Below are 16046 nucleotides of genomic sequence, written 5' to 3' on the forward strand. Positions count from 1 at the left end.
AGCCCCAATCGTGGGCTGAGAGGAGACATGGGACAGCACCCCTCATCTCTGGCAATGGGACACATACAGCCTCTAACTCGGAACGACCAAACTCAATGCAGACTGGAGCATGTGTGAGGCAAAGAGGTGGGGCTGGGAGGAACAAGGAACACCAGGCAGGGACCAGACATGGAGAGAACACAGTGAAGCGACATCCAGACAGGGGAGCTTTTGGCACTGGCATCCTGGGAGGAACCAGTGGAGCCTGGCGCCCCTGGCTGAGGTAAGGAAGGCCAGAGCCAGTAGTGTGTCCATCTGCGTGGGGGCCAGGGCCTCTGTGGGGCCACCTCTGCTGGGCCCAGGGCCTACTCCGACAGGCTGTGGCAGCATCACCTCAGGGAGCCCCTTGCCAGATGTCAGTAGTCCGACCACAGCACAGCCTTGCTGCCTTTGTCCACACTGATCACGTGGGATCCGGAGGGGGCCCAGGCCACAGCATTGATGGACGAGCTGCAAAGGAGCAGGCAGAGGGTAGCGGTGCTCAGGGGAGAGGGGCAAACCCTACCAGATCAAGGAGAGCCACTTGGGGAGAAGGAACCCAACCCCCTGGAGAGTCACAGAAGGTGATTTACCTAACCACTGTGCACTCCACTATACAGAGCCCCAGCTCTATCCCTATTAGGGCTCCCAAAAGAGCAGGGCCAGGACTCGTTACCTGTGGTGCTTGCAGAGAACCTTCTCCACCTTCCCCGAGGCCACATTCCATACATACAGGGCGCCCTCAGCCGAGCCCGCTACCACGTATCTGCCATCAGGGCTGAGGGTGCAATGCAGGGGAGACACATCAGCTTACCCCTCCCTCCCGGCCCCATATCTCCCCATATCCCGGCCCCAGTGCTATCTCTGCCAGCATGACCCTCAGTGATTGGCTCCTTTCTCTAACTCTCTACCAGTCACAGCACAGGTGGGGGAGGTCACCTGGGGGGACAGCTGAAGAGCCACACTGCAAGGATATGGGGCACAGGCAGGGTACACACAGCTCTGTGCCTTTCCCAGAGTATCCCATTGGAGGCCAGTGCACAGGCTATTCTCCCAGGATGACCAATCAGCCAAGCACTGTTTGGAGGGACATGTTCTCCTTCATGTCATCCCCAAGGGAAGTGGGAAAGGGAGGCACAGTGCCCAGATGTCAGGCTGCACACCCCGGAAAGTGGGGGGGGGGGCATGAGGACTCACCTGAACACCACTCGAGTCCAATCTGAGCCGCACTTGAACCCTGGAGCACTGCAATAGGCAAGGACCCCATCATTCTGGGACAAATAAGCATGGCTCTGCCCAATGGGGAGCATGAAGCACAGTGCAGGGAGTATCAGGGAGCACATTAGGTGTGAAGCAGGGAGTATGATGGAAGGTGCAGGGGAATACAGGAGCAGGGTAGAAAGCAAGAACAGTAGGGGTGCTAGTGAACACAGTGGGGGTTCTGGGGAGCATGGTCACCTGAACGTCTGACGCACGGCATTGACGCGCAGGTCGATGATCTTCAACAGGTCATCCCGGGAGCAGGTTAGAAGCTCCGTCCGTTCTGGGTTCAGGTCTAGGGCTGTGACCCTCCCCTGCAGCTCCATCTCCCGGACAATACTCTCTGACCTGGAGGGACCATGATACCATCTGACCGGTACACTCCCCTCCCAAGCTGGACATGAACTCCCCATGAATGAAACTTGTGTGGGTGCTCAAGCTTCCTGGGGTACCCATGGAAGTTCCACCCCTAGCTTTCTGCACCCCTACCGTCTCCCGGATCACCACCCATCTCCCAACTAGGGGCCTTCTCCCTCCTTTCCTCTACCACCCACCCCAGCTTCTGGCCCCTCCTAGGACATTCCTACAGTTCCACAACATGGAGAAAAACAGCCTGAGGCCTCACTGAAGCCTGGTCTCACATGCTCTACCGAAGTGCCAGGCACTGGTACCAGGGTGCTGGGTTGCATGTGGGAGCTTTAGGTTCAATTTCCAGAACTGCTCTAAGAGTGAAGCCAGAGAACTGAACTGGGAATAGCTCTCATCCCCATGCACTGCAGAGAATGGCTCAACTTAAAAAAAACCTGCTATGCGAAATAGCACAGCAAGTAGACTTTTGCCTTGCAAGTGGCTGACCTGAATTTGACCCCCAACATCCCATATGGTTCCCTATGGTCAGGAATATTTCTGAGCTAGAGCCAGAAGTAAGTCCTGCACACTGCCAGGTATGGCCCCAAAACAAAAGCAACAAACCCCTGCTATATTCCAGGCGTCTATATTAGAGTCCCAAACTACTGTCCATCTCTGCCCTCACCCTCCACACCCAAATTAGACATCAAGGCCACTCCACAACCCCCTGGTCTGCACCTAGCAACAGCCCTTCTCCTTTCTTTACCCCTAGAGCAACCCATGTGCAAACACTATCACTCCCCCCCGAGTCAGCAGGGCGGTCACTCTAGCCATCAGCATCTTGTATGCCTCAGACATCTTGTATGCCTCAGACGGTTCCAACACATGCTCCCAAATGGCTGCTGGACTCCGATGTCACTTCACAGTCGAGAATACCAGCCCACTGGGAACAAATGATCAGTGCTGGCCTCCCACTGAGATCTCAGGTTTCATACACACCGGATGTCCCAGAACCGTATCTTCTTGTCAAAATGTCCGCTCATGACACACTGTTCTGTGCACACAATGTCGTTGCAGCTGGAACCAGCAAACACCGTCTTTATGCCTGAAGGAAAGAAGCCTCAAATCAGGAACTGAGAAGGGTCCCTCACAGCTGCCTGTGGGTGCCAACATTCCCCAATACAGAAAATGAACTCCACTGCTGATCAGAGGTGACCATTTCTGCTGCAGCAGGCCCAAACCAATACCCGCCAAGGTTACAAACCCCACCCTCACCCCTCCTGGGCCATGTCATATGGGCTGAGACACTGAATCTCCTCACAGACTTTGCTGCGGAGGTCCCAGAGTTTGAGGGTGCGATCGTGGCTTCCGGATACGATCCGTGCGTTGTCCAGCAGGAACTTGGCAGAGAGCACTTTGCCGCTGTGGCCCGTGAGTGTATGCTGGGAAAGAACTTGGGGTGAGCATGTAGTGGGGGGGGGGGAGGGAAGAGGAACTGCCATGCAGCTCCAGCCTCCTCACACACACAGCAGGCATAGCCTAGACATCTGGCAACCACAGATTGGGAGAAACTATTCACAAAACACCCATCTGTTAAGGGGTTAATGTCTAAGACATTATGAGGCACTGGTAGAGCTTAACAAGAAAACTTTATCTAGCCTCATCATAAAGTAGGGAGAAGATATGGACAGAAACTTCCTCAAAGAAGAAATGCAAATGGCCAAAAGGCACTTAAAAAAATGTTCCATATCATTAATTATCAGGGAGATGTAGATCAAAACAACGAGGTATCTCACACCACAGAGACTGGTACACAGCAAAAAGAACAAGTGATAGCACAGTGTGATAGCACATTCATTTGCCTTGCATGCAGCCAACCCAGGTTCAATCCCTGGCATCTCTTATGATCCCAAGCCTGCCAAGAGTAACCCTAGTGCTGGTGGGTATGATTCCCATAAACACAAAAACCCTAGAAATTAAGCTTCCATATGACCCAACATTACTATTCTTGGGAATATAGTTTAGGGGCCCAAAAATACAATGCACAAAAGACATCTGTGCTTCATATATTCAATGCAGAACTATTTACAATAGCCAGAATCTGGAAAAAACTCAAGTGTTTGAGAATATGAGTGAATAAAGAAACTGTGGTACAACTACACAATGGAATGCTATGCAGCTGTTAGGAAAAAAATGAGCCATAAAATATGCCTGTACATGGATGTATATGGAACATATTATGTTAGGTAAAATGAATCAGAGGGAGAGAAATAGACACAGAATGATTGTACTCATCATCTCATAATATGTACTCATCATATAAAAAATGATTACTCTGGACAAGAACTGGGTACTGAAAGGAAATAGTTATCTTGTGAGAGAGGGAGAGGAGTCAAGGGGGAGAAGGAAGAAAGGGAGGGAGGACAGGAGGGAAACACGAACACTGACAGAAAATGTGTACAGATGAAAGGTGTTGAACATTGTATGACACAACAACTTTGTAACTGTGTATCTCAGAGTGATTCAATTAAAAAATTTATTTAAAACAACAACAAAAGAATATAGATAGTTAACTTATCTGGTTGTTTCCCTAGGCCGAGCCAGCCTCTCGGGTGCATGAGGCTGGCCACAGCCACATTTATACACTACTCCCTCCACTGTGGCCTTAGTTTAACAACTCATAGGGGAGTGGAGAGACTGTATAATGATAAGGGTATGTGTCCTGAAAACGGTAAATCCCGTTAGATTCCAGGCACCACAGTCCCCAGCATCTTGGGTTTGGCCCTAGAGGTCTCTGAGCGCAGCTTGGGTGGTCTAGTGGTACTACGAACTACAAGGCTCTTAAAGCAACACATCCTTGGACCCTATATATGGGGACCAGAGCAATAGCACAATGGACAGGACATTTACCTTGCATGTGACCAACCCAAGTTCAATCCATATAGTCACCAGAGCCCACCAGGAGTGATCCCAAAAAAACAACAAAACAAAACAAACAATAGAAAAAAAAATCAGGGGCCCGGAGAGATAGCACAGCGGCGTTTGCCTTGCAAGCAGCCGATGCAGAACCAAAGGTGGTTGGTTTGAATCCCGGTGTCCCATATGGTCCCCCGTGCCTGCCAGGAGCTATTTCTAAGCAGACAGCCAGGAGTAACCCCTGAGCAACGCCGGGTGTGGCCCAAAAACCAAAAACCAAAAAAAAAAAAAAAAAAGAAAAAGAAAGAAAAAAATCAGGTCCACTGGCATTATACAGAAATGTGAGGATTGGTGCTGCAAGTTAGAGAACAACTGTGAACATAGCAGAAATATGATAGGAAGGAGGAAGTGAAGGGCAGGCATTACGGGAATTCCCCGGGTCTTACCCGTAACCGATAGTCATCCACGGTCCAGATCCGGCTGGCAAAGTCATTGGAAGCTGCTAGGAGGTAAGATCCCTGTGGGAGGAAAGGAGGAAAGATAATTTAGTCCAGAAGGGACCGGAAACACAAGAGCAATAGCACAATGGGTAGGGTCCTTGCCATGCACTCAGCCGATTTAGATTCAATCCCTGGTCCTTGCTCCCTGACAGGAGTGATCCCTGAGTGCAGAGCCAGCAGTAAGCCCTGAGTACTGTTGGATTGTGGCCCCAAACCAAGCCAAAACAGATAAATAAGGATTGACAGTACAGGCTTCCAAGTTACCATTTCAAATGAATGTCCCTGAGGACTGGAACATATATATACACACACATACATGTGTGTGCATAGATGGTCTAAACTTAGCTATTCAATGAAAACCAGCAGCCACCTCACAAGCCTTGTACATCCACCCAGCCCTCAGGTTTCCCAAAGACAAACCAGAAAGTCCAAGACCCCATAATCTCCCTGAATCTGGATCACACTTTAAACAGTGCCCCGCAGAAGCGATGGAATCAACTGGCCAATTTCCAGGGAAAGCTGTCTATAGAGGCTTCTGAAAGCCCCCTACCCACCTATTTCTGGAGATGAATACTCACAGCACTATCAAATTCAATGCTGGTGATTCCTGCGTTACTGCCGGAGAGAGATCCTTTCAACTCGCACTTCTCTGGATAAAGAGAGAAAGGGAGAACAGGAGGTTCAAGTGGTGCCCCTCACTGACCACAGGAGCAGACTACATCCTCTGAACTACCTCTGTGGGGAAGAAAGGGCAGAGGGTCTAGTCTGTGATGTGCTGACAGTAGCATCTGTTCCACATATACACAGGCAAGAACAAAAGCCCCAGGCATTTCCTAGTACCAGAGATTGAATAAAAATTAAAAAAGGGGACCGGAGAGATAGCACAGGGGTAGGATGTTTGTCCTGCACGCGGCCCACCTGGGACTGACGATTCCTGGCATCCCATATGGACCCCAAGCCAGCCAGGAGCAATTTCTGAGCACAGAGCCAAGAGAGTAACCCCTGAGCACTGCTGGGTGTGGCTCAAAAACAATAAAAAGAAAAGCTAAGTAAAGGAGGAAGGGAACTCATGGATGCAGAGTTGCCTCAGGCAAAGCAAACCTTAACCCTTAAATTTCCTCTTCTTTTTGACTACCTGAGGTTATTTTTGAAACAAGACAAGAAAATTCAAGTCTTGGGGCCAGAGTAATAAAAGAGCAGGGAGGGTGTTTACCTTGCATGTTGTTGGCCAACCCGGGTTTAAACCCTGGCATCCCACATGATCCCCTGAGCCTGCCAGTAGTGATTTCTGAGTGCAGAGCCAGGAGAAACCCCTGAGCACTGTCAGGTATGGCCCAAACACACACACAAAAAGAAAAATCAATTCTTGTTTTTTCCTCTGAGGACCACACAATGCTGGGAATCATACCTGCAGTCCCCACATGAACTCCAATCCTTTGAGCCATTCCCAGGTATCTGAGCACCCTGCCTGACAGGCACCCACTTTCTCATAGGTTCTCAAATTTGGGCATCCCTACATTCACACCTCTCATAGACCACAACATTGTCAAATGCTTCAATGATGGCCCATGAGTAGTTTCCTAGAGCCTCGCAACAGGAAGATTTTTGTTTGGAGTATATTTGAAAAAAAAAATGCAAACACCTCGATAATACAGCAAGGCATTCTCTACACCTCTGCAGAGGTACAAGAAGCCTGGACACAGTGCATTTCTCAGAGCAGATGAACAATGTGAAAGGGAAGGGGCCTAGGAACAAGCTCACCCGTAAGTCATCAGCACTTCTCACCTCCAATCACCTCCCACAGCTTCACCCTGCGGTCCATGCCTCCAGTGGCCAGGAGCCGGGACCCTGGGCTGAACTGCACGGCGTTGACCTCCCCATCGTGAGCATCCTGCAAGACAAGCATTTGCTATGAGCTCCAGGGTTCCCACCAGACATCTGCTGAAAATGAGCCCCAATTGTGGTTTTGATCCAGTCCTTGTAGACAGGGGTCGGTGCCTGAGCTGGCCTGGCTCTGAACTCAGTCTTGAAAGTCGACTGTCCAACATGTCTTTTTATTTGTTGTTTTTGGATATCATCTGACAATATTCAGGGCTTGCTCCTAGTTCTGTGCTCAGGGATCACTCTTGGTGAGGAATGGGGGAATTATATTGGGTACTGAGATCACACCAAACTGGTGCTGCATACAAAGCAAGTGCTTTATCCCTCTCTGGTCCCTGAAATCTTCTCTAAAATATTCAAACTCTTTGCCTTAATTTCTTCTACTGAAATTACAACCTCAACTATGTTCCTCCTACTCTTTTTCTGTCCTGGGTTGGGCACATGCAAGGCAAACACCCTACCGCTATATTATCTCTCTTGCCCGTTTCAACTCTTGAATTGCTTAAAAGCACAACAAACAAACTCTCTGGGTCCCAGTGGCATGTTAAGGCGAATCTAGTGACACAGCAAGATTTTTCCCATTAAAGAGCGTTTACTGGTCTTCCTGCTGCACACAGCCTAACACGAAAGGTACATTTCAATTGCTCTCTGCCAAATGTCCTAATTTCCTAGCTTGCTAGTCTATGAAAAAAGACTTCCAGGAGCATGTCAATGGCAGAGTGTGTTTCTTACAGGTGAGGGTATCCTTAGCCCTTCTGTGAGCATGTACCCTAGGACTGTGCCTGTTTGAGTGACAAGTGCCATCAGAGGAGTCCTTCACAAGGACATTCCTGAGTTTGGCAACCACGTAGGAACAAAGATCTGAGAGAACACCACTGGAAGCCAGGAGAAAGGAAATGAGATAAGCATCATCTCCTCCAAGGTCAGAAATGGGAATATATCACGTATCTCGCCCCCTGCCAAGTCTGCTAATACCCACCCATCTCTCAGGTTTAGAATTTCTCTTCTGGGCCCGGAGAGATAGCATAGCAGCGTTTGCCTTGCAAGCAGCCGATCCAGGACCAAAGGTGGTTGGTTCGAATCCCGGTGTCCCATATGGTCCCCCGTGCCTGCCAGGAGTTATTTCTGAGCAGACAGCCAGGAGTAACTCCTGAACACTGCCGGGTGTGGGCCCCCCCCAAAAAAAAAGAATTTCTTTTCTTTTTGTTTTTTGAGCCACACCCAGAGGCACTAAGGGGTTACTCCTGGCTCTGTGCTCAGAAGTTGCTCCTGGCAGGCTTGGCGGACCATATAGAATGCCAGGATTCCAATCGGGGTCCGTCCTGTGTTGGGTACTTGAAAGGCAAATGCCTTACTGCTATGCTATCACTCTGGCCCTAGAATTTGTTTTCAACTACTCCAACTATAGTGTTTTTTTTGGTGGGGGTGGAGGACAAAAGGGCAGATGTAGTCCAACAGAAGCAGCCTGCTTGAGCAATCGAATTGGGCACTTTGCTCTCTGCTTGTGCAAAATTTAGATAACAAAAGAGTGGGGGGGGGGGACGACACATGAGCAGAGTTGCACCATCAGGCCAGTCACTGCATTTATCCCTGCCCAGGTGAAGCCATACCGGCACATGGACAAGCAACACCACCTGGCAACCCTGGCACCCACCCCAACGCCACTTAGAGTAGCTATCTGCCGGGCAGCCAGCTCTTTGTTTCCAGCTACCGGCTGCCCCCTCTTCCCAAGCCGTGGGCCATGGAGGCTCAGATTGAAAACTTGAGATCAGGCACCATCACGCCGACTGCACTCGTCAGACTCCTTGTATGGGCTCTGTTGGACATTGCCGGCCGGGCCCCGGGCACTCGCAGGAGAACTCACCGACACAGTCCCACACTGTCAGCCACTCCACTGCCCCTCAAGCACAGCTCGGATGCATGGGGAGTGCAGGGGTGGCTGGGAGCCGAGGGCAGGGATCGTGATTTAGGTGCAATCAGACCTTTTACCAATCATCATTGACCTCCACCAGTTGCCCAGGCCTTGAGAGTCACAGGTGGGAAGGGAGGCATGAATACAAGGGACCTCTGCCCTCCTCCAACATCTCTTCCAGAGGCCATCAAGTGCACCTCCAGTCCTCACTTAAGGAACTGCTGAAGCTTCTCCCTGGTTCTATACCCATTGGTACACTGGTCTCTTGGCTAGTTCACCTATCAGTTAAAGGGGCAAGAGAGGAAGAGAATTTCATCTGCCCTTTGTGCATATCCACCTATCTGGTACTACATATCCTTTTCCCTACCTGATTTCCAGGAGCCAAGTGCTCACAGCTCCTTGACTCAATTCCCACTCCCTCCACACACACAGGTTTCCCTGTGACAGGAGGATCCAGTGCCAAACTCTAATCCACACATTCCTGCATTCTCAGCAGCAGATGGGAGTTGAACAGATCAAAGGCTGCCCCACCGTCCTTCGGACTCTGCTCCTACAGCTCATACCCTTCTCATCTACTTCTTTAGATCTGTACCAGCTTCATCCCCAGGGAGCCCTGAGGTGCCATATCATGCTTATACAGAGCAGCACAGACATGGCTAGGAAAGGCGCCCTGCCTATGAAGGTCCCCCACCAAGCTGAAGGAGGCTGGGGTCAGCTGTACTTACAAAGACAGTGACTGCAGTGGTTGGGACCCTCACTTCTTTACTGGAACCAGGATGAGGTTCCATGTTGTCCTGGGGGGTGGGGAAGGAAGAGACAGAGCGCCTCCTGAGAAGTAACGAGAGACCACGTTAGTGCTTATAGGACGCCTAGGAAAATCAGAGACCACTGTGGTCAGGAGCCTCTTCTAGACCCTTTCAACCAGATCACTGCATCAGTCAGAAGCAATGCCCTGAAATGGCAGCTGTGGGGAGGACCCAAGATCAGCCTCCCCGACATAACACGCACTCCTGAACTTCCAAGAACTCAACATGACAATTGTCATCCCAGGGCAGTAAGCTTCTAGGAAATGGTCTCAAGAAGGCTCGCTGCGAGCTGGCAGGGAGTGCGCTGGCACTTTTGGTTAATTAGTTTCAGGCGATTTCTGGGCTCTGTTTTAATCATCCTCAGCAAAGGCTTGCAGTCCAGGCAAAGTGGCACAAATGTCAAGAGTGAACAAAGAGGGTGTGATTGCGCGCACAGAGCTCCACCTGCAAGCCCAGGTGCTGGGCGAACTCATTCCTAGGAACATGCAAAGCATCCTGGTTAGCTGGGATACGGCTGCCCATTGGAGGAGAAGCGGCGATCAGCAGGATTACCAAGGACCCCATTTAGCATGCTGGGTGGAGAGAATAGAATTTCACCTGGCAGCATCGGAAGAATGATGATGTCCAGAAAGGGGAGACTCAGACAGACTAAAGGGGGAGGCCAGAACCAGCAGACGGCAGGAGTAAGAGACAGGACAGTGAGGGGAAAAAGGAGAAGCTAAATAAATGAAAAGCTGAAATCAAGGCATTGGTATACTCTGCACCAGTGAGATGCCAGGGAACATTTAAGTGATTAAAAAATCATGATCAATATATACTGTCAAATTCATTTACACACATTATTAACAAGGAAAGGTGAAAGGTTTCTAACCTACCCAAAGATATTAGTGATAGAATCCAGAAGGCCTCCAGCAGGCTGCGAGAGTCGCTTACTAAAGAGGAGGGAGGATAGGTTTAAGCCTTAAGAACATTTGGCCCAAACAGTCATTCAATACAACAGACCACAAAGATATCATGGGGTGCAACTTTCCCAGAGGTCTCAAACCTCTGCCAAGAAACCCATCACTATAGACTACAGTACAGAAAACAGGGGGAAGGCATGGGGAGGACCCATCGGCCCTCGAAAAAAAGTGGTTTCCTGGAAATGCTGCTTTAGGCCAGGGAGGCTTCTTAAACTTTCCCCACTTGCCAGAGAAAAATTTATACCACCTTGCTTGGGTAGACGGATATATCTAATATGAGATAGGCAATTTGATCATTTACTTATAATAAACCACTTAAAAATCCATGATTTCTTAACCAAAATTTTAGGATCACCCCCTAATTAAGTTCAACCATCCTATATTGGGTCTCAACCCCTCAGTTTAAGAAGCCTCAGATAATGGAAGGAGCTGCTGCCAACAGCTAGGACCAGCCGGCCCCAATCTCCCCAGTCCTGCACTAGCAAGCTAATTACTGCCTCCTGAGAAGCCATAAGGGACAGCTTGCCCCTAAGGGAGCTGAGAAAGTGGGACACCAGGAGCCCTGGGCACTCCCTCTCCGGCCCAGCCCGCTCACTCACGTGGCCGTTCTGCAGACCGCACGCACGGGCGACGTGTCCTCGGCGTGGTCTGAGGTCTCGTCGACAATAACCTCAATGTCATCATCCCTGGGAAAAAGTGCAAGAAGCCAAGCCTTTGATTCCAGTCCGAGGAGCGGAGAGAGGCCTGTGCTCCCCTTCTCCCAGTTATCCCCAAACACTAAGATCCACCATAAAACATCAAAAGCAAGCCTTCCTGCCTGCTGCCACCATACAGGGTTCCCCTGCACCGCCAGGAGTGATCCCTGAGCAGAGGTGATGACCTCAAAACAAAACCAGGGGCCAGAGCAATAGCACAGAGGGTAGGGCATTTGCCTTGCATGAGGCTGACTGGGTTCAATCCCTGGCATCCCATATGGTCCCTTAAGCACCACCAGGAGTCAACCCCGAGCACTGTTGGATATGGTCCCAAAACCAAACCAAACTAAAAACCACAAAGGAGCAAACAAAAAGGGACTCTTTGGAAGTCCAGAAGCTAGACTTATGGTGGCGAGCTTGACGTAGTGCATGTCCACAGCGGCTGCTACAGTGACACGAAGGAGTGAACTCATTCAGTTTAAAGTTTTCATCCTCTGTTCGCTTTCTGGGGTGGGGGTGTGGGGCACCACGACCTACCAGAGGACTATGTGATGCTAGGATCAGAGCACACAAGGTCTGAGCTCCAGACCATTAGCCTCTCCCTGGCTCTCTACTCACTTCTGATCTTTTCCAAGAGAAATGCAGCAACCATGCCACATGAAGGGAAAAGCTAGTTTCTCCATGTCCACAAAACCCAGTACCAGCATAGCTCTGTGCAACACCAGCGAGGCTGGCCACATGGGGATAGTCACACCTGCTAGACTGCAACAGGGTCTCTCTAGGAAACAGCATCTCCACTCCCCTAGGACAAGGTATAGCTGCTACATAATGTAGGAGACAGCCGTGCAGGGGCAGTCAGGCAATGAGGGACTACATGGGGACAGAGAGACTGCAACTGCACTAACAGCCCGATTTTTTGTTGTTTAGCTTTTGGGCCATACCTAGCAATGTTCAGGGATCACTCCTGGCAGTCCTCAGGGGGACCAGATGGAATGTTGGGCATCAAACTTGGGTTGGCCTTGTGAAAGGCAGTGTCCTACCCACTGTACATCATTCTGGCCCCTAGTAGCCCAGCTTTAAATACTTCTTCACTACTGACAGTCAGGGAAGAACGTCGAGATACAAGAAATTTCTAACTCTGGGTCTCTCATGCTGATGTTCACACACTTGGTGTGTGATACCCAGGGCATGAACAGATTTCATGGCATAGGGTTCCTTTCCAGGTGTTTATCAGGTGCAAAGCCTCCTGATCTCTTCCTTAAGCAGAGAATTATTTTGGTCTTAATGACTTTGATAACAAGTCACTGAAATGAAATACTCAAGATGGGGCTGGAGCAATAGTACAGCATTAAGAAGTTTACGTTGGATTACAGCTGACTGGTTCACTCCCAGCACCCATGATCCCCAGCAGCACCTACCAAGTCTCATTTCTGAGCATAGAGGCATGTGTTTAACACACCAGATAACGCCCAACACCCACCTCTCCTCACCAAGAAGTAAAAATGGAAGATGTAATCAATGTTCAGACTTAAAATAACTTGGAAAGTCTAAGTCTTCCATGATGAATGACCTAGATTATGTAACAATATGTTACAAAGATTTCTTTGGGCATAGTTTAAGGGTTCTGTCTTGGCAGCAAATGGTAGGCCTGAGGAGAAGAACAAGGCTGGGCTTTTCCTTGGTACTAGTTTGGAGCCATCTACATTCAAGCAGGGGCAATAATAGTACACCAAAGCCTGAGTAAATGCTGAGAGAATTTTCTGGTCACTGTGTAACTTGGGCAATTGCCAAGGCCCAACCAGATCTGGGAAAATCCTAGGTCTGGCAACTTATCACGGTTGAGGTGTTTGTTCACTCCAGAACTTCCTCTCAGGGGAGCCTTGAGAGAAAGTACAAGAGGGGCCAGCGAGATAGCATGGAGATAAGGCGTTTACCTCCCATGCAGAAGGACGGTGGTTCGAATCCCGGCATCCCATATGGTCCCCCATGCCTGCCAGGGGCGATTTCTAAGTTTAGAGCCAGGAGTAACCCTAAGTGCTGCCGGGTGTGCTCCAAAAAAAAGAAAGTACAAAAGAGGGAAGGCCCAGAAGGGATCTTGAAGCGTGTGTGACAGGGCAATATGTGCAGAAACTGATGATGAAACAGGACAAAGTGACATCAAAGAACAGAAATGCATCAGGCAGGCTGGAGTCCGAGAAAGAAGCTCCATGGGGGAAATGAGCAGCAGAGGAAAAGGAGGTGCTGGGGCCACACCTAATACCCAATCCTACACTCTAATGGTAGAGGAGCTGAGAAATTATGTACACGTGGAGCCAGGCACAGGTGGGTACCCAAGGCCCCTCACAGGCCTACAGATAGCAGTGGATGGATATGCCACCCAGCAGCACTGCCAAAATCTCCAAGCAAACAGCAGGGCTACTGTAAGTGTCCTGGCACATTCGCCACCACAAGCAGTTGAAACCTTGCAAAGAGAAGGCACCTGTGGCGGACCAGACCAGCTGGATGCCAACTAAACCCACCCTGACAAACATGGCCCTCCCAAGACCCGACTCTGTATGACAGTGGTCACTTGGGGATCCAAACCCTCTGGCTACAGTTTCTTGAATTTGATGAACAGGTGCCACCAAACACTATTTTGAACCCATGGTTTCTGCTCAGGTCTTTCCAAACACTGGCCTCTGCCTCCTCCTAGGGCACAACCAGCATAACGGGGAGATGGGAGAAACTCATCCACACTCAACAGCCCAGGAAGAACCTCTGAGAATTTCAAAGTGACAGTCCTCATGGGCACCCTGAAATCAGGATCGAGACCTCCTCAAAGGCAGAGAAAAGCTGAGAAGACCTTAATAGAAATCTCTGAACTGCATAAGGCAACCCAGGTCGATCCCTGGAACCACAGGGATTCCCTGAATACCTCAGAAATTGATGCCTGAGCACCTTTGAACGTACCCAATCCCCCAGCCATCACTCTCAAGTTAGCGCTCCCAATCTTAACAAAGCTCCTCGAAGTCACTGCCAAATTAAGAAAGCTACAAAAGAAATCAATTCTGTTAGAACCAAGCAATTCCAGGGTTCACCTCTGATCCCAAAGTTTGCCCAACAGCAGGAGCTCCATTCAGAGCAGAATGCAGCAGCTCATGGCCAGCAATGCAACCACCACCAGTTAAGCGAGAACATTGAAGACCTACTCAGAGCAAATGGGTGGATACTGGGCATGCACAAGAACCCGAGCTGGATCATTGACACCACTTGATTCCCTAAGCCCTGGGCGCAACATTCAGCCTTGAGTAGTCCCTGAGCACCTCAGATGTGAATCTAAACCAAAAAAAAAATTTCTTTTACCTTTCTCTTCACAATTCAAATACTGCCATTAGGAAAATAAAAACTTGGGGCTGGAGAGTCTAGTGGATAGGGCATTTGCCTTGCATATAGCCAACCCAGGTTCAATCCCTGGCGTCCCACCTGGTTCCCCGAGCACCCCAGGGATCCCTGAGTGCAGTTAGAAGCCCTGAGCACCACTAGGTATGACCCAAACACCAAAATATATTTTGTAAAAATCAATAAAATACCAAAACCTGTAATTATTTTAAAGGTGAAGAAGATTGTTCAAGACTGGAGTTCAAATTTTGTCTATACAGAAGCCCCAGCTTTGATCCCTGTCATCATATAGTCCCTCCTGCACACCACTGGGTGTCACCTAATTATCTCCATCTCAAAAAAAGGGGGAGGGGGGAACAGTACAGGAGGTAAAGAAAGCACTTGCCTTACACATTGTCACTTGAAGTTCAATCCCAGGAACTGCAGGATCCCCAAGAATTACCCCTGAGAACTACTGGTATGGCCTCAAAACTTAAGGGAAATTTCTTTGCCTTGCAGTTTGACCTCTGGCACCACATATAGTCCCCCTAAACAATAACAGGAGTAAGCCCAGAGCATACTCAAGTATGGTGCCAAACCCTCCATCTCTCACTCAAAACCAACCCACCCAGAAACCTATTTTCAAAAGCCCAATACTCCAGAATATAGTTGCTTGGACTTGCCAGACTTACTGTTCAACTGGCAGCGGCTCCTTTGCTGCTTCTGCAAGCTCCTTCTGCAGCCGGGCTTGCCGCCTCCTGAAAAAGCAGCATGTAGTGGCAGGAAACTCGGTGCACAGAGATAAAAGACCACCCTGGGCACAAACAGCCCACAGGCCCTGCCCAAGCCTGCAACACCAGGAAGAACCCAGCTGGCATAAAGGACTTTGAAGCCAAGACTGCGGAGCATGGAAATGAAGGGCAAGGCTGGGGTTGGTCCTCCATCTGGCTTCCTGGGGTTCTTCTGGCCCCTCTAACCCAGGCTAACCACATACTCCTGAGAGCCCCTCAACCAGTGGCGTCACCAAGACTGCTGGTCACCAGGTGGCCTCTGTGCTTATGTAGGTGCCCTGCCTACATAAGCCCAGCATTGCCAGCAAAGAGAAATAGAAGGAAACATGATGAGGACAGTTCTGAGATTAAACAAGATAACAAAGAACAATTCAGAACATAGCAAAGTACCAAAAAAGTAAACAACCCCCCATAACTTCACTATCCCCAAAGCAGTACTAGTCATTTTTGTTTAGGGGCTACACTGGTGGTATTCAGGACTTACTCCTGCTTCTGCACGAAGGAATCACTCCTGCGGGGTTGGGGGCATTGTTAAGGGACCAGAGGATGGTTGGGATCAAAACTGAATTGGCCATGCTCAAGGCACGCACCCTCCTGGAC

At 49.7% G+C, this 16046-nt stretch overlaps 1 protein-coding gene and 1 non-coding gene across 3 annotated transcripts in view; both read right to left on the reverse strand.

Annotated features, from left to right (window-relative positions):
- Positions 1–16046, reverse strand: part of ATG16L1 (autophagy related 16 like 1) — a 31672-nt gene continuing 15626 nt past the window's right edge. Inside the window, exons 6-19 of one of the 2 annotated variants that reach the window (XM_049769308.1) lie at positions 15348–15413; positions 11203–11289; positions 10517–10573; positions 10239–10289; positions 9561–9663; positions 6828–6933; positions 5621–5691; positions 4989–5060; positions 2948–3068; positions 2626–2731; positions 1477–1626; positions 1216–1263; positions 695–796; positions 1–489 (exon numbers count right to left, since the gene is read on the reverse strand). In XM_049769308.1, the coding sequence (XP_049625265.1) occupies positions 396–489; positions 695–796; positions 1216–1263; positions 1477–1626; positions 2626–2731; positions 2948–3068; positions 4989–5060; positions 5621–5691; positions 6828–6933; positions 9561–9663; positions 10239–10289; positions 10517–10573; positions 11203–11289; positions 15348–15413 (1234 nt within the window). In that variant the 3' untranslated portion in view covers positions 1–395. The remainder of the gene's footprint in view (positions 490–694; positions 797–1215; positions 1264–1476; positions 1627–2625; positions 2732–2947; positions 3069–4988; positions 5061–5620; positions 5692–6827; positions 6934–9560; positions 9664–10238; positions 10290–10516; positions 10574–11202; positions 11290–15347; positions 15414–16046) is intronic. The other variant, XM_049769309.1, reaches the window with a different exon arrangement.
- Positions 8669–8927, reverse strand: LOC126002753 (small Cajal body-specific RNA 6). The gene has a single exon (XR_007493396.1). It is a non-coding gene; the product is annotated as a small Cajal body-specific RNA 6 (non-coding RNA).

Source organism: Suncus etruscus, chromosome 2 (genome assembly GCF_024139225.1).
Source record: "Suncus etruscus isolate mSunEtr1 chromosome 2, mSunEtr1.pri.cur, whole genome shotgun sequence".
In the NCBI taxonomy this organism is placed as follows: domain Eukaryota; kingdom Metazoa; phylum Chordata; class Mammalia; order Eulipotyphla; family Soricidae; genus Suncus; species Suncus etruscus.